The 27,953-nt window shown below is 43.3% G+C and overlaps 2 protein-coding genes across 6 annotated transcripts in view; one reads left to right on the forward strand and one right to left on the reverse strand.

The window, feature by feature from the left end:
- LOC1276929 (zwei Ig domain protein zig-8) overlaps positions 1–27,953 on the reverse strand; it is a 213,427-nt gene that overhangs the window by 143,040 nt on the left and 42,434 nt on the right. For all 5 annotated transcript variants that reach the window (XM_061647642.1, XM_061647645.1, XM_061647646.1 and 2 more), the window contains exon 3: positions 3,559–4,572. In XM_061647642.1, coding sequence (XP_061503626.1) covers positions 3,559–3,628 — 70 coding nt within the window. In that variant the 5' untranslated portion in view covers positions 3,629–4,572. The remainder of the gene's footprint in view (positions 1–3,558; positions 4,573–27,953) is intronic.
- LOC1276932 (37 kDa salivary gland allergen Aed a 2) lies at positions 21,816–24,532 on the forward strand. Its single transcript, XM_316342.5, has 2 exons — positions 21,816–24,072; positions 24,171–24,532. The coding sequence occupies exons 1-2, from the start codon at positions 23,350–23,352 to the stop codon at positions 24,402–24,404; spliced, it is 957 nt and encodes a 318-aa protein (XP_316342.4). The 5' UTR covers positions 21,816–23,349; the 3' UTR covers positions 24,405–24,532.

Raw genomic sequence — 27,953 nt, forward strand, 5'->3', positions numbered from 1 at the left:
ACAGCATTCAACCCCACCCCGTGGCGTTTCTAATGGAAAGGATAAGCAATGCCTGAACTGAACTCCTCCCCATCTCAAACCACCTCACACACACTCTCTCCCTTCACCATGCCATGGATCTGGAAGCGATAGCATGTCCCGAAACGTGACTTTGCTTTAAAAAGAGATTTTAAATTGATACAGCACGGACCGGCGCCGAGAATGAGAGCAAGCGCTACAGCAACTGAGCCACTGTATGTGTGTGTGTGTGTGTGTGTGTGTGTGTGTGTGTGTGAACGGTGGTTCGTTCGGAGAATAGAACGATGAGCACGTGTGCATGTAAGTATGCACGTCCAGTGTCATCCGCTTCTTCATTCTTCTTCTCCCTGCTGGTGTTGCCAGTGCATCTGCATGCTTTGGTGGTTCCATCCTTTCGTGATCTTACTAGAATCTAGCTGGCCTGCATTGAATAAAACTCTCCCCTCTCGTTGGAAAATACATTCACAAAGACACAGCGCTCTCTCTCTATCAACCATTTCGGCAGGGTAGATGAGGGTAGATAGATTCATCGTCACGTGACGGCGCTACGATACGTTATCGATTTCCGTCCCGATAATGGACGGAGGAGCTGCGCAAATCTGGGTTATGATAAAAAATTGAACCGATCGAATGACTAATGGACTACGCTCGCTTCCCACCCGACCAAAAAAAAAAAAAAAAAAAAAAAAACACAGCTGCAGTCCGTGAGGACCGTGAGCGGAAATATTTCACTTGCTGCGATGTCGGGAACGGTTTCCTTTAACTTTCCCCATGCCCACTCTTTCTACCGCCCACCAGGCACGCTTAAATAACGTTCTAAACGAGCTTCGTTCAAAAATTTCCGCCCATCCAAACGCTGTTGTGCAATTACTGGCTCGCTCGTGTGTCCCTTTGCGTGGTTCACGGTTCGCTGTCCCGGCAAGGCTGGAGCAATTAATCTTGATGTAAAATATCGTCCCGGAACGATCTTGCCATACGGCCTGAACGTTCGGAACGTTTCGCGAGATCGGACCGGAGGCAATCGGGGGAGGGAAAATCAACAGTCTCGAAACTTTCCTTTCCTACGGTGGCGACGGGCGACGACCCGCTTAGGCTCTGTGTTCTTGGTACGGACATCCGGGGCGGATTTACGGCCATGTTCCCAGGGACAAAGCATAGAGCCGCTCAACTCAAATTTCAACCATACAGATAGCCGAAAAAGCGAAGTACCAAAAGAAAAAACGCCCCACCTCAGCATCCTTGGCATGATCCGATCCGGGCTGATCCGCCGGAAGACAGACAGTACGCCCCAGATGTCCGGCCGGCGCGCGGCGGCCGTTTGCGGACGGGTAAGCTTTCGGATGAGGTAGTATTTTAGGACCTAATTGAAGTGATTATGTATCACCCACTTGACGCGTGTTGTTTTATTTTCAGCGGACAGCGTTGCCAGCCAGTGCTACAAATCCCTCGGCGCAAGATAACGAATGATGGTGCCCTGGGTGGGTTGGTTTTTTTTTTCTTCTGGCCTTAAAGTGTTGTAGGGCTAACAGAACCAATGGGCCCTGGAGACCCTGCGACCAGGTGGTGGACGGAAGTGCAGTGGAAACTGTTTGCGCGTGAGTCACGTACAGAGGATTATTGATGTAGGGAGTGGTTTGTGCTTTCCGGCACAATGGCACGATGACAGTGGCAGTACCGTTTGGACTGGGAGAGATTGTTTTTTTTCGTTCCCAAACGATGAAGATGTGCTTGTAACGTGGTACAGTTTGGTAGATTTGCTGAAAAATATCCTTTGGACGTGCTGGTGGATTGACACAGGAAGCACAAATGGCACCGGAATGAAACAGGTAAGACTAATTGTGGTCTAAAGTAATATTATAAGTCCTGGTAATGTGTGCAATCTTAGATGAAGTGAGACAATGTTCCTACTCATTATTTACATTGCTAATCACGGTGGAAGCAATCTGTCATTCCTACTCATGTACTGCTGCTCGAACTATCAATGTAAAGTAGCTGTTTCAGTACTGTTTTCACTACAAGTAACCTCTCAGGAATGAAATGAAAAGTTTCTTGGACAAAAATAATCATCAAAAGGAATTCTGTTATAACGATTAAAATCATTTTTAATTTTTAAATATGTTTTTATTATTTTTACAAAAGTACCATACCAATCTATCTCCAATACATCTTCAATACGACTAACAGTGCGATGTTTGCAGGGCTTCTTGGACCGTTTCGCTTCAAAAGCAACGACTGTTGCTGCGTATGCAAACTATAGAGCAGAAGAAAAAGTCCTGTAATTCATACTTCGAAAAGCTTACTTATATTTTTTCCATTGGCCTTTTTCTAGCGCTCATAGTTTCGATTGCGACTTTGTCTCTTGCTCTTCTTTTAAATTGACTTCTCTTTTTTCGCATTCACATTCATTTATGTACTTTCTATTCTGCATTTTTTTTTATCGCTCCTTATCTAAACCCGGTTTATTTTTTTTTTAGATTTTCATAAGTACCACAAAAGGACGCAGCTAGGGACGCATAACAATATTGGCAATAGACCGGTTAGTCACTTGAAGCGAAACATAGTTTGACATCTGGAGCAGCAGGCAATTGAAATGGGATAAAGAACAATCTATGTTTCAGAATTTAAAAGAAGCGTGCGGGGATGTATGAAGGAAAATGATATAGGCAAAACATTTCATCCTTAAATCAGTATGTACCCTGGCATTAGCTCTGTCACTGAGGCCAATAATTAACAAGAAATGGTAATAAATCAAAAAGTGTCGATAGAATAACAAAGCACAGAGGAGTTGAGTATGAATGGAGCTTTTGATAATAACTGAGTTTAGGATTACTGGTTGTCCCGTGATGTGAATAAGAACTTTACACACAACTGGTACCACAATACTAAACAGGAACACAATAGTTCCAGGACTGTGACCTATTGTTGAAGACTCGGTCATTGGCTTTAACAAGAGATTAGACTGAACAAATCTCCTGTAAGGGTTAGCTGGAAGAAACAGGAACAATTATGAATTCTTCTTCTTCTTTGGCTCAACAACCATTTTCGGTCTAGGCCTTCCTGTACCCACTTTTGGGGTTGGCTTTCAGTGACTTATTCATTGCCCCCTATAGCAGGATTTTCAGTCCTACGTATGCGGCACGGTCCATTAAGGGCTTGAACCCATGACGGGCATGTTGTTAGGCATATGAATTCTACTTTAAACAATAATAAAAAGCCACTTTCATTAGTGTTTGCCTATGCCTTACAAATTTGATTGCACTTGTTACAATGAAAAAATGTAGGTCTGTTCTCGAAATGTACACTCATGTCAAAGGTCACATTTATACATGACATGACATGATCTATTTTGTTGAAAAAAAAACACAAAAACTGAAGAATCATCAATTGCATGGCCACTCAAAAGACGTGAACAAAACATCTATAAATAGTTAGATGTAAAAGAGACAGTTGACATACGGCATTTGATTAAATTAGTTTATAGTACCAACATGTAAAACAAAATATTGATGTTGTGTTTTCTTTGAAGCAAAAGAAACTTACCTGAATCCAGCGTTGTCGCTAGGAGGATCGATGGCAGGCAGAGAAGAATCAATTTAAGTTCCAGCATCATGATTCACCGTTTTCGCACGATTTGTTTTCTATTTGAATGAACTTTTTTCTTGCACTATATTAATTTTTCCCTACCACTTTCTCACTCGACCGTGTCCTCGACCGTGCGCCGGGGCATCGATCACTTTTGGTTGCTTCTACTACTGCACCACGGTTGAACGTTTAACCGCGAATTCCACGACACATTCAACGGTGGCACACGCGACCTGCCTGCGGTGCACAAAACGCACAAACCAACCCAACACTACGTCATCCCCACTGCCACTTGGAGCGCGTGGTCTGCGCCAAAGCAGCCATTCAATTTATCTCACTTTATGCGACGTGCACCGTGTTCGTGATGACTTTTTCTCGCGAGAAATTAATACTTCACACGTACCCGGAGACGCGCACGTTGCTTCCGTTGTCCTGCAGCACACACACACACACACACAAGAAAAAACCCCGTTATTACTTTTTTTTCTTCTTTCAAATAGCTTTCCAACGTGAACTTGCCGTAGTGTTAATGCATTTTAACCGTTCGGTTCGCTGGCGTATAAATCTTAAGCAGATATTTTCCACGCCACGCCAGACCATGCTCGGCGCTTACTACTGCGCACACGGGAAAGCAAATCCGCCCTGCCAGTGGTACACTGGCATCGCCCGTTACACTGGATATTGGAAAAAGTTATCGTTATTCAGGCGAGAAAATTAATTTGCTGCTTCTGAAGTACGGCTTTTCTTTTTTGCTTCTTCTTCTCCTTTACCGTCCACTAATGGTTATGCTCACGCCGCCTCATCGCCACACTACACATTCCCACGAACGCACGAACGTTAGCTTACACTTTTACAGCATTTAATAACGCCAGCCCGGTAACGATGCACGAACATGGTCGCACCAGACCTGGAACACATTTCATAAAACGGTCACTCAACCCTTCCGCCGGTTCCACCGTGCTGTGCTGCAATCTGTGGGGGAAATAAAGGGAAGAAAAACGCGATGAGTAAATAGAAAAATCGAATCGAGTAAAAAGGGTCGAGTAAGCAAAGAAAAAAAATGATACAAAGGCATGAGTTTTACAGTGCCGTTCAAACAGGGAAGCAACACATTGTATCGCGACGTACATATCGCTGGCACATCACATGTCACATGGACGAAAAACTGTTACTAGGTGTACGGCAGTAACCCAAAAACCACCACCAAACCGGGACGTGTGTTCGTGCTGAACAAAAGCGAAAACACGATGTCATCAGCATGCCAGAGCTGGCAAAACATCAAGCTCACTTCCTGGGGCTCGTGAATTCCAGACGACCATACAACAAACAGGCACTGTGCGTGTGTGTGTACACGGTCCTAATTTTCCTTCCATTTCAATACACGCACGCACAATACACACGCGCAAAATTGGCCAGCCTATTCAACGCCACCGCACCGAAGGCGCCATCCCTCTCAGCTAATGACTTTTATTGTCCTAATTAAAGTCCTACCCCTTCCCGCGCACGTGTGTGTGTGTGCTCTGGGACAAACGGACGTGAAGGAAAAATGCGCCCAACCAAGCATCTTTGTGTCATTTTCGGTTTCATCAACATTCATCACGTTTGAATGATGTAGCGCGCCGCCGCCGTAGATGGTCCGCACACAACGTCAACGCTAATCAGGAGGGCGACGCTTTAATTGGCTGTCGCCCGGTTTTGTCGAAAAGTTGTCAAAACCATGTCATTAATGTGACGACGAAGACGCCCGCTCACCGTACCGGGTGCCATGGTAGTGCCATTAATCAGCGTCGGGTGGCGGCAAAACTTGTGGGCGGAAATCGTGCCAACCATTCAATCCTTGCGCGCGCCATCTTCACTCGCATCGGCCACCACCGCCAGGCGTCCTGCATCTCTTATCTCTCCCGGAGCAGGGTTTTACGTTTTATGCGATAGCGAAAGCAACCGTAAACAACAACGTAGCGCCCACGAATGGCGGAAAGGCATTATGGCGGCCCGAACGTAGCCGGCGAGACCCGCGCACGCAGGAATCAAAACCATCAATTATGCATTTTGGCGTCATGTTTGCACGATGGATGGCTTTGATCTGCTGCTGTTACTTTCTCTTCAAGGAGTTGCGAACAAAGTGTGGAAGGCTTCTTTGAAGCGTGCGTTATGTTTTTTATACATTCGTTCCAGGGTTGAGAGTAGCAAAACATGTTAAAAAGTACTGCCTAATCCATTTAATTGAGCAGTGAGTGTTCAATTATGTGCCATGTTAAACATTTCCCTTGTTGAACGTAATTTTTCCAGCATTATAAAAAAAAAAAACAAAACAAAGATGATGTATACCATGGACATTTTAATCTGAGTTCAGCGCATTTCCTTTGAAACATGTTGTTCGTTTTTAATTTGAAGAATTTTCTAAGTAATCTCTTTTTATATCTCAAATACCAACCGAAGTATTAAAAAATTCACAATATTTACGTGACGTGAGGCTCTATCACGATATTGGAACAACGCTGAAGGTTAGGTCATTGAATGGCATTGGTTTAAAAATTTTGAGTAAAGTTCATTTCATTGAATTTTCATATGTGTTTGAGCCTTTATAACGAAAATGCAAAGTATGTTTTTTAAATACGTAATTGTGGCACGAGTTTCTACAACACACAGCTCGGATATTTGAGAATTCCCCGGACGGTGTCGTGTTAACATCACTTAATTTTCTTGAGCGCGTGATGCCATGATAACTAGCAAGAAGGTTACATTCAATGAGCGTTGTCATGTTTCACACGAGCATGTTAGTTTAGGAACAAAGCTGCGTGCTCAAACCCACACGTACTCCAGTATTCCTCAGCTCCATCCAGGATATACATTATATTACACAATGGGTACACACACTAGTGGTGTGCTCTCTGGAGCGCACCCACAATTCCGACACTGGTTATTGGTAGTTCAATTCCGACTCTAGCAGTGGGGCGCTTCACGATTCTAGTCAGGTTTTTGTATGGAGTTTGACAGTTGGAGGCTGAAATCATGTAAACACTCCATACAAAACCACACAAAAAAACTAGCCTGCAATTTTCAGTTTAGATTATTCTAGCCTCAAAGCTAGAATTAGATTCGAGTACCTGCTCGAAAACACGGTGTTGTTTACATTTACCCCAAGGTGCATTAAAGAGATCAGGTGGTGAAATCTAGAATCAAAGTGTATGTAGTCCATGTGGTCTCATAGTATGTTTTTTTTAAAAACCAAATTTTGAATATCACTTTTTGACAGGATGGGTGACAACTTTTGTTCAAACAAGCTTTCTTGAGGCTTGACGAATACACAAAACACTCTTACAATCTTCATTCAGAAGCAGAAACGATAAAAATCAGCCTTCTAAATTCATACACCTTGGGATAAGCCCACCTGTATATTATACCCACTTTGATAGCTGCTCGAAAACTGTTATACAATGCAAACAGCTGACAGGCTGAAATTTCAGCCTACAAACTTACAAACGAAAAGGACCCCAGTATCGGAATCACTAGTTCCACACGGAGTCCCCCGAAGTCGGAGTCGTAGTCCTCCGGAGACATTCGGAGTTGCCCAGAGTCGTTTGAAGTTATTCGAAGGCCGGCAGGAGTCAGCAGGAGTTGTTCAGGGTCGTCCGGAAGAATTTTATTTCGTGTTTTTTATTTCTTCTTTTGTTTTACTCGTGCACTTTCTTAAACAAGCATTTATTTCTGAAGATAAACCATTTTTTGTTTGAAGTAAACAAGATGAAAATTTCGGCCTATTAGTGGAACATTGTTCATTATCCGGATTGATCTATTAGACATTTACGGTCCGTCATATTGGATTTATCCATTTTTAGACTAAAATAATCTAGCCTATGGCAAATTTTGTGTGTTGCTTTCCATGAAGTGTTGAGATGATTGCAGCCGTCATGTACCAAACTCTAAACAGCTGGTTAGTGTCGTAAAACCTCCCAATAACGGTTTGAGTCGACTGGAGTCAGCAGGACACTGGGTTGGAGTCGGAGATGAAATGTCTGACCACAAAAACATTGCATCAGCCGTCTGCATCTGACTGCGGTCAACTCAGGATGCATCCGAATGACTCCGGACGAGTCCAGATAACTCCAATTCTGGACGACTAGGGGCGATCCGCCGGTAGGTACTAATAGAGTTTTTATTATAAAAATTATAAATACCACTAAAATTGTTTATTTTAATTCATCATTCTCAAAATTTAAAGTGAAAAAACACCAAAAGTCTTGGTTATATTTGTCGCATGTCCACTGAAATTCGTGATCCTTTTTGTCTTAAGTCCCTTTATTGTTGTTGGGTCCGTTCCGTACTGGAATATGCCTGTGTCATCTGGTCTCCTGTTCAACTATCTCTGCTCCAAAGGATTGAGAGGATCCAGAGACGTTTTACAAGGATCGTATTTCGTAGGTCGCTGGGTCATCACTCTATTCCGCTTCCTTCGTATGACGATAGATGCACTCTATTAGGCCTTGCCAAGTTGGAGCACCGCCTCTCGGTCGCTCAGGCTTCTTTCGTCGCTGGCATATTGCTCAATACGATTGATACTCCTTCACTTCTGCCGCGCTTACATTTGTATGCACCTTGTCGCACCTTACGTTATCGTTTTCGTCTCCAGTTACCTATATGTCGTACACGTTTTGCTCGCAATGAGCCTTTTGTAAGAGCTATGTCGTCTTTTAATAGTACTTCTGATCTGTTCGATTTCAACATATCCTATCCTGTCTACCGATCCCGTCTTCGCTCCTTTTCCGTACCATAAACTCCTTCCAACTCCTTCGTGAATAATTGTATACTATAGTCAGTAAGCACTATTGCTGTAACCCAACGTGGCCGAGCAATTAATAAAATAAAAATAAATAAATAAATAAATAAACTACCCTGTAAATTCATTACCAATTAACCCAGCCGCTGAGATGTCATCTCACATGTAAAACGTATCCATTTAAAAACAAATACATGCTTTGAAGGGAAAAAACAAATTTCCCTGCACTATCGAACGTGAAATTGCAAAATCGAAATTGAAAAAGTGTCTGTTCAACTAGACCGCTAATGGATGATAAGTGACAACCGAAGTCGATGGCCACGCCAGACGATCGTATATCGGGGAATGGCAATTGCAAAAATGAGGCAAACACACATACTTTCCGCTAGTAACAGACGGGTGCTGCGGGTACCTTCGTCATCGTTGCGCTGGAAAGGTGGTACGTGGCCGTGCCAAACAAGCAAATAAAACTAGCAAATAACCTTAGGAAAATGCCACTAACCACTCGAACAGTAGTCGATGTTTTGCTTTTTTTTCTGTCCGCTTCAAACGGTTTGACCGACCAACACGACGAATGGAAGCTTTTTTCAAGCTTCTTGTTTTTCTTGTCACTCTATCTCTCTCTCTATCTCCATCTCTCTTGGGCTAACTTCATGAGCAAAACTACATACTCCTCCCACTTTGCCGTACATTTCCATACAGTGGTCAGCACCGAAACGAAAACAGTGCGCGTTCTACAAAACCCCCAACGGGGTGGATTCTACTCTGGGCGTGTGAGCATGGGTATAAATAATCAATTATTCAAATTTTTCACCCAGGCCAGTACGGTAAAGTGTGGTGCCCGGGGCAACGGATGGTCCTTGTTTTTTTTTTCTTTTGCTTTTTTTAATCTACCCTAGCTGTTTTGCCTTGACGTGGGCCGCACTGCTTTAGCACGTGGTCACGAACGCTGGCCTTGTGTCTGTTTCACGCTGCTCACAGCACATCATGGTTGGGTGGTTGGGCGTTTTTTCTTCCCCATTTATTTTCACACCCACCCATCCCACATGGACCCATGTGTGCGTGTCGATAAGGACGTCACAGGAATGGCACGCACGAGACTTCAGACAATCTTTGCCAGCAGCAGCAGCAGCAGCAGCAGCACACGCATGGCGAGACACACTCCCTACACCACCGGCACGTTTAATCACGAAAAAGAAAATCGACTCAACAAAAGCGCATACCACCACCAGTGGTAAGGTCGATCCATTTGTCGAGACACATTCAAATACACACACACACACAAAGCTATCATAAAGTGGAAATTCGTTCCAACCCGAAAACATGGCTCATGTTTATTGCGCAGTGTCTCCCATTTCCCAAACCCTGCTCGCTGGCAGCTGTCTCCCGTGCCATTTCATCATCTTCCACGACATCATCGAACACGGTCGCAAAGGGATTTTATTACCAACATGAATGCCACGAGCCAAAGCAGGACGATCAGTTGTTGGCAGTTTTGGATAGCGAGGCGGCTTGTGTGTTGGTTTTGTTGGGAGCGGCTGTTGGAGGAGCTTGATGAACATTGCTTTATTTAATTTTGAAAAACCCGTTGGGAGTTTGCACATTCCTTCTTTTTTTATTTTAGAGCATTTCGAAGCCACAGGCTGTGGGGGTAAACTAGACTGCAGGGGCGGCTTGAAACGATCAAATAACGTTCTTGTGTACTAATGATAACCACCATGTCATACACAAAGGTAACATAAATAAGGAAATGTGTTTCGATTGCTTAATGTCATGTTGATTTATTATTTCATGTGTAACCTTATAAATCATGAAGTCTTATAAACTTCAAATAGTGAATGTAAATCAAAAACACATACCCAAATCACTGAAAAATCATTTTAAATCTTTTTTTCATAGCCTTAACACACTTCCAGGGAATAGATGACCAAACCCCCGTTTTTACATCGTTTTATTCTCAGAATCGTTAATGAACTCAATGGACCAAAAGCTCCCGATCGGGTGAAAACGTTCAAAGTTTTTACACAGAATGCTGTACCACCTGGAAGTCTTATTAAATTCACGCTATTTGCACCCAATTTCCGCTGGATCGGCCGCCATTCAATTCAAATAAACTACACCATACATGCCACCGCTGGCTGCAAAATACGGCCGCAGTTTCGCATAACAAGCGAATTCCGGTGCACAAATCCGAATCCGGGCGCACACACAAACACACACACACACACAGGATCGCAAACTAAACCAAAAACGAAAAAAAAAGTTTCACAATTGGGTACTTCTGCTTCAAAGATTCATTGCTTTCGGTGCAATGAAAATGCTAGCGTCATGAGAATCGAACCGTTTTCCTCCCAGTGTGTGTGTGTGTGTGTGCGAGTGTTATTTTTTGCTCTACGTCCCTCTCTTTCCCACACACTCGCTTCCTTCGTTTTCTCCATTGCTTCCTGTGTGATCACTTGAATATTTTGGCAGTTAGTAAAATTTCTAACCAAAGCACTGGTTAGCCATTGCATTTTTTATCCCACCGTGCACCGAAACGCGCTTCCGTTATTCGTGTTCCATCGATGGTGCACGAAGGGTTGCAGTCCAGTCCACGTGTGAGTTTTGCCTTTCGTGTAGTGCAAGTTTTGCGTGTTATCAGTTGTGCTATCCAGTTTTTTTTGTTGTTGTTGGAAGCCCTCCTTTTTCGGCACTAACAAATTCGATGGTTTTAGTTTTAATTCATCCGTTCCGTCGATCGTTTTTGGTGCGCTGCGTTGAAAAAGGCGTACATCTTTTTTTTTAGAATCACTCATGATGATCCCGCCGTTCCCGATGCCAACGGGAAGGCAAGTGTTGATTTTTTTTTGCAATGTCCCTTTTTTGGTATTTTTTTTTATTCATTTTGAGAAACTCGTACGCCCCAGCTTGCAAACGACGACGATAAATGCATCACCGCATCACCGTGTCAAACATCAGCAGTCGGCCAGCAATCAACTGGCAAATCCACTAAATGCAGTTATGCATGATGCTTGCATTGGTGTTCTGTATGTGTTGTGACCGTCGCTCCCTACCACCGTACGGTTTTAGCAGACGGTTGTTCGAGTGCGACCAGCAGCCGGTTCTGTTCGGACCGCCCGACAATGGTTCGCAATCAATTTCAATTAATTTAAATTTCAAATTAAAATTCAAATGATTCAATTAACTCTACGTCCGATTGGCGCTGGTTGGTGGTCGCCTCATCCCTACCCCAGCACTGCTCGGGTTTGGTTTAGATTGAACGAAAGAAACAAACCCTCCAGTCGGGGGCTTCCCGTTCCACTCTGTTTTCTTATTTAGCTTTATTTTTAGCTGCCTCGCGCTGCTTCATTGTTACGCTTAGCAGCTGCAAGGTGGATTTAAGCTTTTAAAACACAGCTGACGGTTAGTTTCTTTGCCGTGCCACGAAAGAATGCTCATGCTGAACGACACCGCGCTTAAACCACACCATGAGCGAACCCTTGCGTGGATAATGATCCTCGCTGCTGCAGCGTCAGTATAATTGGCCTCCGCTTTCAGTTAACAATGCCACCCACAGGCACCACCATATCCAAGCGTATTCGGAAAATCAGTCACGGTGAAATCAGCAGTCGCAAGGCCAATGCCAAGTGGAAATGGTGATTGGCCTCCTTTTTAAACCGAGCCAGCAGCAACGGCGATGAGCATTGTGCTCTCGATTTGCATTTACGATTGCACGAACAATGGGCGATTTCGATGGGGGACGGGAAGGGTTGAAAAAAAAAACGGAGGGTGAATTTTGTTGCATACCGTTACGATGCTCGCGATGCACTCTTTTACAGTATGTGCTTTATTTTTTTCTTCGCTCTCTCACTATTATGCAGCGCATTATCGAAATCAAAATTGAAGACGATACAATTGGGCTCTGCTTGCATAAGCACGGGACGTTACTTTGTTACTACGGAGGGTATGTTTTCCTATCGTTTTAAGCAGTTGGGCGATTTTTTCATTCGGGGATGACTGAGACGTTGATTGATGCGTGACAAATTTGGACGATTTTTAATGCGCACAGTAAATTGATATATTTTATTTAAACTGTCCGCCGGTTTATTTTTTAACCCATTTCCCCTTTAAAATCCCCATTTTTCAAATAGGTATGAAATGTTCGTTTATTAACGTTTCTTTAAAAAAAAAAATAAAATAAATTTTTCGTAATGAGCTGCTTTTCAGAAAATTATCAAGCAAAATTAAAAACTTTATATAAACAAATGTGTTTTTAAAAACTGTTTCAACGTTGCACATACCATTGTGCGTTCATAAATCACAAGGATACCCAAGAAACATTTCCTATAGCTTTTACACATAAACACGTCGAAATAATGCTTGATTTTGAGTGTACTAAGCCACACAGTTTTAACATGTCTTTTGAAGATGCTTAACAATCTTGAAAGTTGTGAAACCTTTAAATCGTTCTGAAGACGCATATAAGACTGTCTGTCAAAACTACTATAGGATCCACATAGTTTCAACATATTTTTTAAGATGCTTAACAGTCTTTAAAGTTGTTAAACCTACAAACGTTATGAATGCGAGTATAAGATTGGCTTATAAGACTTGTAAGCAGTGCTACAAAATGTCACTATCAATGCCATTAAAAAATCTGACTGAAACAAAATTCATATCAGCGTCACGTACTCAATTTCGATAATCAGAGGTGATACTCAGTACGATTGATGTGACTAATACAAGCTCATGACATGTTGGCGACCATCGCTTGGTCAGTCAATACATCACGACTTTTTTTTTTGCTGTGATCAATTTTGCAAAATGTCAATGACATAGTCATGACAAATTCTGGCTGAAACAAAATCATCTCAGCGTCACGAGCTCTACTGCGAAGATCAGAGGCGAGCCTCAAACAGTTGGTGCGAGCATCGCTTGGTCAGTCACTTGGTCGCGACATTTTCAGTCGGTGATCATCGCGATGGTCACGGGAGATATGCGGCGCGTGCGAGTGGTTCCAAGAAACAAAATGAGCATGTTTTCTCTCTCTATTTCACCCGACAGATAGTCAAAACAGATAGAGGGAGAAAGCATGCTTATTTTGTTGCTAGAGCCCACGCGCCAAGTATATTCCAAGAATGTGTGAATCCAAGAACTAAATGTCACCAAGCATGTGATTGATTCTCCAACTGTTTGAGTATAGTCACTGATCATCTCAGTTGTGTACGTGATCTGATTTGAGCTTCGTTTCAGTCATGAGTCATGGCATTTGCATGGTTTCAGTCATGAGTCATGGCATGGCAGCACTGTTCACAGCCAGAAAAAAATCATCATTATGCTTGCGCCGGCATTAAGTTAAGCTATAATTATATAATTCTCAGTCATTATTATGACTTCATATTCATTAGTTCAAAACCGTCTCAAGAACATGTCAATAGAAATATGTTGTATTTTTAATATTATATTTGCGCTTCACATCTTAAAGATCTAGAAATTGTTTGAACAAATAGTTATTCCAGTGTTCCATAGATGCACCCTTTCAGTTTTAAGAGAATTTTGTTATAGTCTTATTAGGTCATACAATACATTCACATGAAAAAGGAAGACTTAATGGACTAACCGTAACAAAAACGTTAAAAGTATGATAAGATTTTAAATGTTCCTTGGGTAGCTTTCAACGTTTCTCAAAGATTAATGGCAACGAAATTAAACGTTAACTCAACTAAAAAGTTATCTACCCTAACCCATCCGCTCAAAGCAGCACAGCTCTAATGACCCTCTAGCTGTCATTGCAATCTACGTTCGAAACAATCCCTCAGTGAGTGAAAGATTTTTCGCTCCCGTGCACCACATAAAAGTAAACTATCGCGTGCACCTCACTTCCCACCTGCCCCTAATCCTTCATTACTTTTGTGCGGTCTTGCCAGCGTCAGAACGTTTCCCTACCAACGATTGCAAAACGTTTGCCCGGGCCCTCCAGGCCAAATGCTTTGAAACCCGAGTGCAGTTACGCTTGCCTTGCTGCGCGAGCCACGTTTAATGTGGTGCAGTTGACTACGTACGTAATTCGGCGTATCGGGCGGGGGAATCGCGAAGGTACGGGAGAAGCCTCCGGGAAAATCTCGTACTGCTCACCCTCACTTTTTGCCAGTAACCATGCGTTCGTACGAATTTATTGCATATTTCGTATGCACTTGACGCGCGATACCGCTGCAACGGTTGCGGTGCAATTTGCGTCTGACGCGCTAAATCTCCTCTCCGTTACGTGCTGCACCGTATGCTTTTGGTCGTACCAGCGAGAGAGAGAGAGAGAGAGAGAAGAAATTAAAAATAGTAGTCACCCGACACTAAGCACGAATTAATTTTATGACTTTTTATGTCTCGGCACGGTGAAGATGTGTAAAGAAAAAAATAAACCCAGCCACGCCAGAACGTCCTGAAATGCATGGCGCTGAAAACGACTCCAAAAAGGCACTCGACCGTTGGGAAACCGTTGCAACCGCTCAAAAAGGGGTTGCAGCTGCAGTTGACGGCACATCCGACCACTCACTGCATAGAGACAGCCGTGTTTAAGTGAGTATGAGGCGACGGTTCTCAGCTTCTCGGCAATTCCTTCGCAGAGTTTATCGTGTAAGAAAAATGAAACCAACGGCTGAAACGAGTTTGTGCAATTATGCGTTACGAAAGCGTGGTACACCTTTGCAGCATGCACCTGGGCTGCATAATTATTTAGTTTTTTTTTTCGTTTTCTCCCCAGCTTCCTGCAGTACACTCACACAAGACGACCACCCCTTCTTTTCGTCACATCGATTTGCGATGTGTTTAGCGTGCACCGTGTGCTTGTGGGTGAAATCGAGCGTAAGAGGCTTATGCTAAACAACTTCTAGCGCTTTGCCCAACCGCCCCAAAGGTCCCTTCGCACCGTGCGCCTTGGTACCGGTAATGAATGCTTGTGCTTCATTACTAAAAACCACCTCCCCACCGGGGAGCAACCCTTCCGCAACGCAGCGGACGGTGGTGGGCGATTTCTTGACACCCGGCTCGGCGCGCACGGGAAAACCAGGCGAAGGTGCGTTACGAAATTACTTAAACCGATTGTTTGTAATCCTTCTAAACTTGAAACGAAAACAGCACTCCTGCCGGGGTGCACCTTCTCGCGTGGCCCGAGCCGTACCGCTTTGGTGTTGTTTTGTTAACGCGTCTTAGTACACGCCATCAGCAGGTGAAGCGGACGAAGTTGATGATTATGATGATGATGCACTCGCGCTGCTGGCACCGTTTATGTTTTCTTAACGATAGAGCATACGCCGTCTTGAGCCGCTGCTGAGCGTAAACTGACACAGCCGGTGCCACAACTGGTGCCGAAACAATGGCCTACGAGGGAACGGGGGAAGCCGTCTCGCCGTATGTTTGTTGAGCTTTGAGAAAGTTGATAATCGCTTGTGCAAAGGCAGGCGTGACCCTTGACTAAACTGCTGACAAATGGATGCCCCATGCAGAGGCTGCGCTGCTGTCGCGTTGGGTTGAGTGTTATTTTATTTTCAAAATGAAAGCGTTCGCGAAGGCTTTGTGGAGTGTTGTATTGCGCTACTGAAGGTTTAAATCGTTATTTATGTTTAGAAGGACTTGCTTAAATGATGTTTGCTAGAGTGGATGATAATGATGGCAAACGCTTAGTTTTGTCGTCTGTGCTTTGCTGACAGCTGTCTTATTTTAAACAAGGTTTTTTTTTGTTTTATTTGCTTAAGCGTAAAGGCCGGGGGACACTGTCCGTACTCGCTAGTGTAATTTCAATTTTCACTAGCGCATCTGGCGGTGGCTGACCGAAGCTTTTTTTGGTCATCGAGGGAATGGTCGTACCGGATCTCAAAATTAAGTAGTTTTTTCATCGTTTTTTTATGCAAAAATGACTGAAATTCTTGCAGAACATATTCATCTATCAATTACAAACCTTTTCCAGTCCAGTTTAAGTAAAAAAACATAGAAAATAAAATACTTTTTGAAGCGGCTCCAAATTGTTTGGCAAAATGCTTCGGTCAGCCGCCGCGAGATGCGCTAGTGAAAATTGAAATTACACTAGCGAGGACGGACAGTGTCCCCCGGCCTTAACGATTGATACAACTAGTATAAAGGCTTTGCGTAAAATAAAACCCTCAAAGTTATCAACCAAATTCTGATTGATAATGAACTTATCGAAAAACTGGTTAAAAATAATGAAAATTGAATTGGATGGCAACTTCCAGTTTGACCAATCTACTGAAACCGGAAAAGTACCAAATTGTTCATTGCAAATAATTTGAACAAGAACGAAACAAACACAAAACCAATAAAGAAAAAAAAACATTATAAAAAATGAAATCAAAAGGATGAGAGAATGGTGAAATACATAAAAAATTATGAATGAAACAAACGTAATGATCGGAAACGATCAACACACAATTAAAATCGAATCGAAAAGACAAGAACTAAACCATCTGACATCGACATAGCAACCAAAAGTCAAATTACCAATAACAAAAATACAACGATACGAACTCGGGAGCGATGTTCGACACAAGCAGTTGGAGATCCTAAACAGAGCAGTGTATCTTTATTTAAATACAATCATGAAAAGAGAAAGAAGAATAAAAAGGCTTTATATGAGGTTACTGTTTTTGTTATTGTATTAGGTTATTGAACAGTCCTTTGAGCCTATATTTTATGGCTGATAGCTGACATTTCAGTGAAACAGTATTTGTCATCCGGGTTGTATCCACGGTTTGAAAGTTACGGTCGACCATTTTGGATTTCAGTAATAGGGTACAAACAAAGATGCATTTTGAGTTAAGGTACTTCCATTAAATTAAAAAAAAAAAATCCAGTGTGTGGTTTAGTTTGGAGTGCTGACATGATTTTAGTCGTCAAGTTTCAAACTACATATAATCTGGCTGATATCGTAAACGCCCTATTTATTTATTACAGACCTAAGGTTAACCTTGCATCACATAGAACTCAAAGAAGTTTTGCTACTTATTTGAAAACAGTCGTTACATATTTGCATTTTATATTTATATTTTGGAGTTTATTGTGTCATCATTGAACTTTCACTGTATCAAGTCTTGAGAGTTTAATTCATTAAAAATCAGTATCATTTACAACGCTTCTAATGAACAAACAATGCTAGTCAGCTATTCAGCAGCAAACAACAGCGTCAAAATGCATCAAAAGAATTCTTTTTTTGTTTTTGCAACATGTTTGAAACTAGCTTTATATTGAAATTCCATGATTATGAAATAATTTAGTCACAACAAACCACTTCATTCACTCAACAACTGTTCAAAGGATATTTCAATGCACCCCACCATTTGATGATTAATCCAAAACACTGATCGTAGCCGACCGACTTTCATTACGCTTATTAGCCGATGTCCCTCCACCCAGGGTGAATGATGAAACTTTGCGCAACTTTTGAGTAATTATCTGTAATTTAATATTCATATCCCCACCCGCTGGTGCCACCACCACCACCACCACCACGATCGCAGCAGTCCGATGAAAAAAGTTTCACAATTTATGAGCGCTTATAAAGCTACCAAGAATAATCGAAAAGTTTTGAAGCTTCGTTTTGAATTCCATACCCTCCCTAGCCAACCTCCTCCTGCCACCTGGCGAACGGCTACAGAATCGAACGTTGGTTGGGGCAAGGTAAATGAATAGTTGTTTCAATTGAAAGTGTGTTTAATAAATGAATTCTCGGTAGGTAAAACCATCGCACCATCGTTTTAATGCGGGACTGACTGCAGTCATAATTTGCTCCCCCTCCTTTCCCAGCTGTGGAGTGGCAATGGAAGCAACGAAAAAAAAAAGCTTTAATTCGAATTATACTATGAGACACTAGTAAAGACAGTACAGCTGCAGCACAGCTGCAACACGCTCGATGACGTATTTGCAAGTTTTGCATTCCACTGTCATGCAGCGCATAAATGGGGACCGAAACTGTACGGACCCATCATCCCACATTGTGAGCGAAATGATGCCCCCAAGAGTTGACTGCCAAAGAGAGCTGATGATGCTACCATACAAATTATAGCACAATTTTGACCATTTACGGGAAAAGTGCGGGGAAAGTATTGCAGCTAAATAGTTGCAGCTGACCACTACACCGCGCGTCATCGGTGCGGGCTCCGGGCCCTGGTGCTTCCGAAAAGGCCACTGCCGATAGAGTTTTTGAGCATTCCAAATTAATTTATTCAAAGATTCCATTTACCAGTGCCCTGCCCCCTAACACGCTTGCCAGTAGCACACTCCGGTTACGCTCTAGACATGGGGCAGGGGACCGAAGTGAAGAGGAAAGTTTTATAAATTTCAATTAAGCCAAAAGAGTTTCCCCGTAAACAATCTGTTTAACTTCTGGCCATCTACGGGGAGCAGCTGAAAGGGAGCGCTCACAGTCCCGTTTGGAGCACACTATTCGATGGGCTTCGGAAGAGCTTGTCAGTGTGCTTTCTTTCTTTCGAGCCCTCTCGTGTAAAGAGCCCAATGATGAAGAGTCCATACCGCAGTGTGAGGAGCACGGTTGCGATGGTATTGCGGAATGCCGGTGGGTACACACTGCTCATATTGCACTGAAGGACCCTTTACACCGAACCGAACTCCAACTAAAGCTTCATGCGATTGGCCATGCCGGTGTTGAAGCGACCGAAGCAAGGAATCAATTTCCTCTCATCATAAATAACTCATAATGCTTTTAAGCCATTGCCATCCACCGGTGTGGGAGAGGTAGGAGTAGTAAAAGTTTTCTCACTTCGCAGCCTCCAAAAACCGGCACAGCGGTGGGGAGGCGGAGCTCATTGGGCTCCGATGGTAGGCAATCATCAATCTAATAATACGATTACTACTTTTCTTTTTTGTGTCTATTTTGTTTTCGTTCATTCCACCCCACTGTTAGCCTACAATGTATTGGAGCAACGTTCGGCAGTAGCCTCCAGAGTACGCCGGACAAAAAAGGTAAAAGAAAAGGCCGCCCCGAAGCCCATTAGACTCTCATTACTCTCGATGAATGTTTCCTTTCGTTTGGTACTAGTGTGTGTGTGTGTGTGTATGTGTGTGTTAGTATGCAGACCACCCACTTCTCGAGAGGCTTAGCACGAGAGTTTCTCCCCCTGTTCATTTGCATGCGTCCGTCTGAAAGGAGGCCCGCTGGCTCGCGCTTAGAGAAATGGGCAAGTTTTTGTGCCGGCGAAAGTTTTTTCACCTTCAGCCATCCTCTCCATAGCGTTCTGGCGGAAGGTCTACTGGCCTACTGCTACTGCTCGAGCCTACACGAACGACCCCAAACGTTCGGCTCGGTGGGAAGTTAAATGTAAATTTATTCTAATGACCACTCGCGCTCACGGGCTTTGCTGCCCCTTGCCCTTGCTAGCGGCCGGCATCACATGATGATGTACGCGTCGGTCGATTTTTCGAGCCAAAGCTGACCACTTCTGCGCGCTCTCTCGATATCTTGCAAAATGCAAAAAAAAGTGTAAGAGAGCAAGTAATAAAACAGAACCGGGTGCACTAGTGTTTTTTGTTTTTTGAGAGCCTGGAAATTATGTGTTCTTAGCCTGTTCGGGCTTTGGTACCCGGTAGCAGCGGATCATTAGGACCGCAAGTATAAGGACGCAATTGTCGTACGGTGTCGTACAGTGTGGGGCGTTCGTCGCTTGTCGTTCGTGGTTGTGTTTAACGGTTGGAAAACCGGCCCGGTGGGAGAATGAGATAATTTCCCAGTGAGGAGTTTTGTGCTCAGGAAAAAAAAGGTTAACCGTTTTTCCGAAGCTAAAAGTTACTTTTAATTACCTGCTGTGGGGCCCGACAGTTACATTTAGCATTAGCTTTCATTGTAATTTAAGATTCCCATTCGAGTTCATCTGCATATTGACTCGAATATTCAAAGAAGTTCTTTTGGGAAATAATTGCCCATTATTAAGGAGAAATTTAACGCAACAAAAAGCCAAATTACTCATACAGTGGCGGCTATCTAAAGTCGAACTCTTGATAATTTCACCTTTCTTCTTAAGGTTGCTTTAGACCTTGCGTGAAAAGTGAACGTGAAACTTTGGTTGTTTGCTATATTTCATTGAATATTTATCATAATATGGCTTATCGTACGCCATGAATATAATACATATCCTTGTCCATTGTGATGATCCTTGTGATTCCCCGTTGTCCATCATTATTCACCGTGAACTAAGCGGAGAATCTCAAGGAAATGCATTAAATTTTTCTAATTCAATATTTATCACAGTCTTGATAGTTGAGGAAATCCTTTCTTTCGGTATACGATATGCCATATTCTGATAAAAAAAATGCAATATAGCAGAAAACCCCAAAATGTTACGTTCAATTTCACTGGGGCTCTAATACGGGCTTTACCTTAAAGCCTTCTGGACAGTTCCTTAGACCATTTATTGGAAAACTCTAAACACACATCGTTGATGACACTTTTTAGCTATGATCCTACAGAAAATTAGACCGATAGCTATAAAAATCTCAAGAAACTATGCATTAAAGTGAAACAAGGAATGAAATTTATGAATTTATGGGACGCAGCTTAAGGATGTTGGACTGGTGTCGTATATAAATTCTACCGAAAATCACTTTAAAAGGTGGATTTAAGTTTTGGCATCATTGCTTGCCGCTGCAAAGCCAGTGGACGCGATGTATGCTACCTGATATGTTTGTTCATGTTTCTCATGTACAGCTTCACTGTTTTACCGGTTTCATCGACCTCCCGGCCAAGCGAACGCAGCGATGAAAAGACTTTTCGCTTGATCTTCATTTACACCATCAGCTTCAAATGATGTGCTCTTGGTGCTCAGGGTCGTCGTCCATTCGAAACTAGACTTTCTTTCGATGCTCTGATTGTTGTCTAATAATGCCAAGATGTTGTAGATGCTAGAAACGGCTCAGACAACGTCCGCAAAATGCCGCATGGAGTCCGTTATAGATATCACAGTGTGTCGTCCTCTGATTGCGCACGCTTCTAAACGAAGTAGTTTTACTAGTTTGGCCATTACGGTTAGAGTCTAACTGTTAGAGGTGTCAACATTTTTCTGATGTGTCATGGTATACTATTAATGAAAGTGCGAGTAACGTGTTCTTAGTGCGAGAGAAGATACAGGGTTTTCCAGGAGTTCCCATTGCTATGGGACACTTTATAAACTCTTTCTTACATGAAATGAATTTATTGTAATAGGAATTGGACTCTCTACCACCCTTGTTGCACACATCCAATAAGAATTTCCAACGAGCCTGTCCCAAAAGGGTGCTATAGAGTTCAATTTTCAACGTATGAACTTCACTTCCAATGAGAAAGAGTCTAGTAAGAGTCCCACAGCTATGAGAACCCTCGGAAAACCCTGTAAGCCCCTGAAAAATTGTACAATTTTTGTCCAGTGTTTTAATGCATTCGAACTATCCAGGAAGCATCAACATTAGTTTATATCTGGTACAATGTATACGACAAACTAAGAGTCCGGTTTGAGGTGGCCGCCACAGTATATCAAAGGTATTTTTGTATTGAAACGTGAAATTGGACTTTTATTAATATTCTAATCACACTGATAGCTTTGCAAGGAATATATTGTACGATTCGGGAACATAACGTTCCCTCTTTACCTGATGACATCAACGCTCAATTTCTCAGTATGGTTTGCCAGCAATGCCAGCTTTCCTAGCCACAGAGTCTAAAGTATACATTACGCTGCCAGCTTACTTTGTCACTTTCGCCCCAAACAAAGACGCAAATACAGCTGCATCATCACTGCACCCGACTGTAAACCAGTGCCGACGCCTATCGCCCACAATCATCTCATCAATCATCGTGCCACATTTCCATGAGCACATTTGTCCGGCACAAACTCCCCTTGGTGCCAGTGATGAACGGCTAAAAACCTTCCGCCGGTGGGATATCGCTCGCCAGACGAATGACATTTTGCTGCTGAAGATCCGCCCCGTTCCAGCGGCCAGCAGCAATTGAGAAATTTTCTAATCCTACACACAGAAAAGTAAATGTTTGTATATGCGTGTGCGAGTGTGTGTGTGTGCTTGTGTGGTCGGTTTCGTTCCGAAGTGCATCACTTTCAGATTACCGTGTTTCTGCTCTCAAGCGCTCGGCGCCATCCAACGGCCACATCGTTCCCGGCCACATCATGTCACCGTCCAGTTGATTGAGCCGGGGGTTGAAAATTTAATGCGCCTGCTAACGATTGGACCCACATTGAGAGTGTCCGTGTGTGTGTGTGTGTGTGTGCAAGTGTGTGTCTGTGTACGACTCCATACGGTAGTGATGCTATTGATTTATATGTTTATGCACTTCACGTTCGCTAGCGTACTTTGGGCGTTCGGACCGAGTCCGAGCCCGTCATCCCAATCATCCCCTTCACGAGCACGATCAGTCGAACAATCACGACCGCTCGCAACGAAACGTCGCTGCTGCTGCTGCTGCGGCAAGCAAAACAAACAGATTGTGTCTTTATCAGCAACCGAAAACCGGGCGCCCCAGCGAACAGGGAAGCGATACAGGGAAAAGAAAGTCTGGGACGTGCGATGCAATCGCACGCTTCCTCTACCGGTCGTCAGTCAATCGCATGGAGTGGATTGAAATGGCGGCGATGTTTGATTGGGAGGCGGGCGGCAGCAGCACGAGCGGTGGGTGCCGGCTTTGAAGCCGATGAAGGGGTTTCGCTATTCGGACCCGTTTGGTAGTGAATCGGGGCATCCCGTCAGAGCATCCCGCTCGCGCAAAGATTAGAGTTAATCATTTACGAAGCAAAGAAGAAAGAACCGGAGCTCGCGAGCGTGTTGTTATTATTCCCGCGGCCGCTCGATGTGTGTCTGCGAAACGGGCCCGGTCTGATAAGCCGACACTGTGGACACGGGTGCACTGGCCGAGCGCTCGAAGCAGGCCAGTCTCTTCCAGCCCGTTCGCGTGTGTAGATGCAATCAAAGTGTCGTCCGCCAGCGGTACGATGGTGACGGTCGCGTTGGAAAGTAGTGTTGTTGCCGCTGCCGGTTTGGCGGCACTGTTGCTAACGCTGGCGGCGGTGATCGGTACGAGCGGGAACCCGCTCGAATGCCCCCGGCCGGCCGCGTCTGGCAGCGCCCCATCCGGTTGGCAACCGCGAACGCCCGAGCAAACGCTGTACGCGTACGTGCGCTGCCTGAACGACTCGTCCGCCAGCATCGAGATGAAGATCCGCTGGGTCATGTGGCAGCCGGACCAATCGCCCGAGAGCCAGTGCTACGTGAAGTGTGTCAGCGAGGATCTGCGGCTGTACGATCCGGCCCGGCGGCAGTTTGTGCCGGAGCGGTTCGAGCAGCAGGCCCGCGCGTTCCACGAGGATCCCGAGGCGGACGACATCCGGACGCTGTACACGGACGCGCACCGGCTGCTGGCGGGCGAGCTGCCCGACAGCGACTGCTCGACCGTGTTCGCCAAGTACGCACCGTTCTACGCGGTGCACCAGGAGCACATACTGGACATCTTCCATGGGGATCTGCGCAAAATCTTGGTCACGTACCAGCGGCTCGGGCCGCGCGTCAAACAGATCGGCCAAAGCTTCGTCGACTACTGCGAGAAGCGGTACGGGTTTGCGTGGGCCGAGGAGGAGCAACGGCCCTGCCCGAATCAGACCGCGGTGCAGTGTATCCTTCGCGGGTTCCGCTGGATCACCGAGGAGGGCAGTGTGAATGTAAGTGACTGTACCATTCTAAACATTGCTGCTTAATTATCGAATACCCGGGGCTGGTTTTATGTTAATGCTGTGGACTGTTTTCTATCGCTCGACAGGTCGCTGAGATTGTACGCGATTTCGATGGGTTCGGTGTGGAGGCGAGCGAACTGAAGCAATGCCAGGGGGCGGACGATCTGTACTGGTGTTTGCGCTCCCTCAATTCCGACAAGCTGGCGGCAGTTATACGGCAGCGCGATGCCCAAACGGCGTTCTACTTTGATCAGTCGTCGACCGACGAACCGTGGAAGTCGGCCGTCGATTTTGGCAATGCACGCCTTAATCGTGCTTAAATTCGTACGTCAAGCCAATCACGAGGAGAACATGTTGAAAGTTATTTGTAACGGTTGAGAGAGTGTCGTTGTAACATTAACATTAATAGAAACAATAAAACAAAACTAAGAGATAACTGTGAAATAAAGCGTAATGCGTTCAATTCATAAAAGCTAATTTATTAATTAAACTGCATATCCATGATGTGTTTATGAGCCCTCCCGGATAGGCATATTGTCTTTGTTTATATTAGAATCAACATTGCAATGCTTGAAACGAAAAAAAAATCTTTTTAATACCTCTCTTTTAGACACAAAAATAATCAATTTATATAAACGAAATGATTATTACTTGTGGCACCACTTTACAAATCACCGAAAAATATTTTTATAGAAAAGATGTAATTTATTGTAGTTATTTTTTTTAACCATAAATTTTGAGAAAATTCTGAGCACTAATAAACGTGATATTCTGAACAATTAAATGCTAGTGTACAGGTGTTGTAAGCATTACGTTGCAAGCATTAAATGTAATAAATGCAACCAATACTGTTGAACAAATAATGAACCTAACACACACAAAAACGGTATTTATATTATATTTAACAAATGTGTACTTTGCATTAGGTTTTTTTGTAATTTTTTACAACGCAAACCGGTAATTGCAACGGTAAAGGAACTGTCAGCTTATTGTACATCAAATTCCATTAAACCTCGTAATGAAAAATATTGAGAAAGCCTTATTTAATTATTTACTCCAATGAAGTGCATGTATGCTGCACATAACAAAAATAATAATAATAATAATAATAATAATAATAATAATAATAATAATAATAATAATAATAATAATAATAATAATAATAATAATAATAATAATAATAATAATAATAATAATAATAATAATAATAATAATAATAATAATAATAATAATAATAATAATAATACTAATAATAATAATAATAATAATAATAATGAAAACCAAAATGATTATGCTACGAAGAGGGCTACCCAGAGCCGTACGGTTCATTCAGCTCACGTGAAAAAGATAAATGAATTGTTTCACAAGAAAACACGCGATCTTCTAATACTTCAACAATTAAAAAAATATTCCGCCATTTAAACAAAATTTTCCATCATCTGTTATGCCATACTACAGTAATCAAATGAATTCCTTTGTTAATTTGGTTGGCTGGTACAGGCTCTTTATTTGTGAAAGAACGAAGCAACCGAAAGCAGGTTCACGTTTATTGTCATCGGAGCGAATCGATTCATTAGCGTTCACAAAAAAAGTTCCGAAATGCCCACTTCTAGTTCAATTGTATGTTTGAGTCTATCTGCTCGAAGCTAGTAGCGTAAGAAAGATTCGAAGGGAATTAGCAAACAAAGGGTTTGCATATTATAATAAAAAAATAACTTAGTTTTAAAATACTGATACGATGCAGAATTGAAAAAAAAACCTGCTTGAAGCGTTTGATGAAAAATTTAATATTCAGGTTACCAGAATCAGTTTTAAATTAAGCAATCGTAAAAGGACAATCCAATGAAAAGCAATTATATAAAACCGTTTGCTTTTATCGGCGCTAAATTAACCTTTTCCCAAACTGTTCCATCCTGTGCAAAAGTAACCTTGAAGTGTGCCCGAAGCGCTTCCATTTTTCGTTTTTTTTTTTGTTTTTGGTTCGCTCCCAATCAAAACTTTGGCAATCTGTTCCGTGGGCCAATAATTTGCCATCAATATGGCAGCTCCATATCGAGCGACTTTCGATATACGTTCACCGAATTCGCCGCCCTCTCGGCGAAGCGTTGCTCCCTTCGTCCGGGAAGAAGTTGTAAAGTCGGCAAGACGACGCCGCATACCTCCATACCATATTGGCTCAAGGGCTTGCTCAAAACCTCTCAGCAATCGATCAAGCTTTCGAAGCGAAGGGCAACAAAAACCTGCTGCTGCCTTGCTGCGGGGAGGGCAACAACGAAAAAATAATCGTAACGATCGGTAGTCGTAATTCGACCGTATGGAGCATATTTATTGCACAGGCATGAGCACATGGCATGCACCTTGCAGGCGTGTGCAAGGGTGGTGCTATTGGCCCGAAAATTTGCTGCAGTGTTCGTTCGTTCGTTCGACAGTTTCGATATAATTTTGCTTCCCGGGTGTGTGTTTGTGTCGAAAAAGGGTTTGGGTAATTAATTGCCCTTTGTGTGGAAGGTTGCGATGCAGGCCCGTTTCTTACCAGCCCGACTTAGGCTCCCACCTGTCGTGGCGCGTACCCTGGGGAGATCGCAATAAGGGTGAAAACTTCATGCTGCGAAGTGAGCAAACGTAGAACTGCGGTGCCATTGTGAGATAAAAGCCGCTTATTTCACCAGCCGGTATAATGAAAGCAAAGGTCAAATGGAGCAATTGAATGGGTTTTGAGAATTTTAATGCTTTGTGTCCGAACAGAAAGTAGCTGGAAATGCTACCATTAGACACGTGTGAGAACTGTATTTTTCGTTGATCAGTTTCAGCACTTGCTCAATACGTTTGGGGACTAGGGAACAAAACACCAAAATCAACAGTTTTAAAAGTCATGTACATTGAATGTGTTCCACCGGACCGGGCACACATAAACATAACGGCAACACAATGCTGAAAAGATACAACATTTATTAACAAATCAAAGCCACTCATGAACAGCACGACACGAACTTGTTGGAAAGTTATGTCCCTCAAAAGCATATCAAACATGAGCAACGGTTCGGCGGCTACAACCGTCCATGCCGTCATCCACTGGACGTGAATTCGTGCTCAATTTCGCCCGGCAGCGGTATAATTGTCACTCAATCCGAAAATTTTCCAATTAAAGTTTGCTCATCGTCTCGCTCATCGCGGCAACCAGCACCAACGATGGACGGAATGCTACACGCTGTTGTACATGCGGCAACCCCAGAACAGCATTGCAATGGACAGCCTAACCTGGTGCAGGCGCTCGGCTTTTGCAAACACACCTTCGACCGCCTGTGTACGCTAATTAAAAACTCAACTTTAATGATAAAAGTTATAATTTTATTGTGCCCCATACTGATGGGTCGTGTGTAAGTGTTTGCTCGGCCGGCTGGTGTCTTGTCAACCGGTGGCGGAGTTTATGATTGCAGAGCTGGACAAAAGTTCATATCGGCTGGATTACTCTTGCAGTTTGAATTATTGGCTCTCTCTCTCTACTGTTCGGAATGCTATAGGGGTGAAAGCTGTTGGGCAAGAAATGTGTTGCTGTTTCAGCAAAGAAATTCTTTCATTTTAATTACTTTCACATAAAAGGAAAACAATCCTAGCCATCATTTTATTCGCGTTGGATTAGGGTAAGCAGTTGTTTTTTTTAATGTGTTGTACATCAATTTGACACAACTTTTCAAGCTAAACGTCCGTAAAATTAAACAACCAACCAAATCCGACCGAATCCGAACATTGGAATGATTTATCAACACACACTACACGCAGTGGTACGTTCTATCAATCTAACAGTTGGATTTTCCCGCCCGCACTAAGCCACACGGGTGATAAATGTAACGCAGCCGCTCAGCATGAGG

This window comes from Anopheles gambiae, chromosome 2 (assembly GCF_943734735.2).
Source record: "Anopheles gambiae chromosome 2, idAnoGambNW_F1_1, whole genome shotgun sequence".
NCBI lineage: Eukaryota > Metazoa > Arthropoda > Insecta > Diptera > Culicidae > Anopheles > Anopheles gambiae.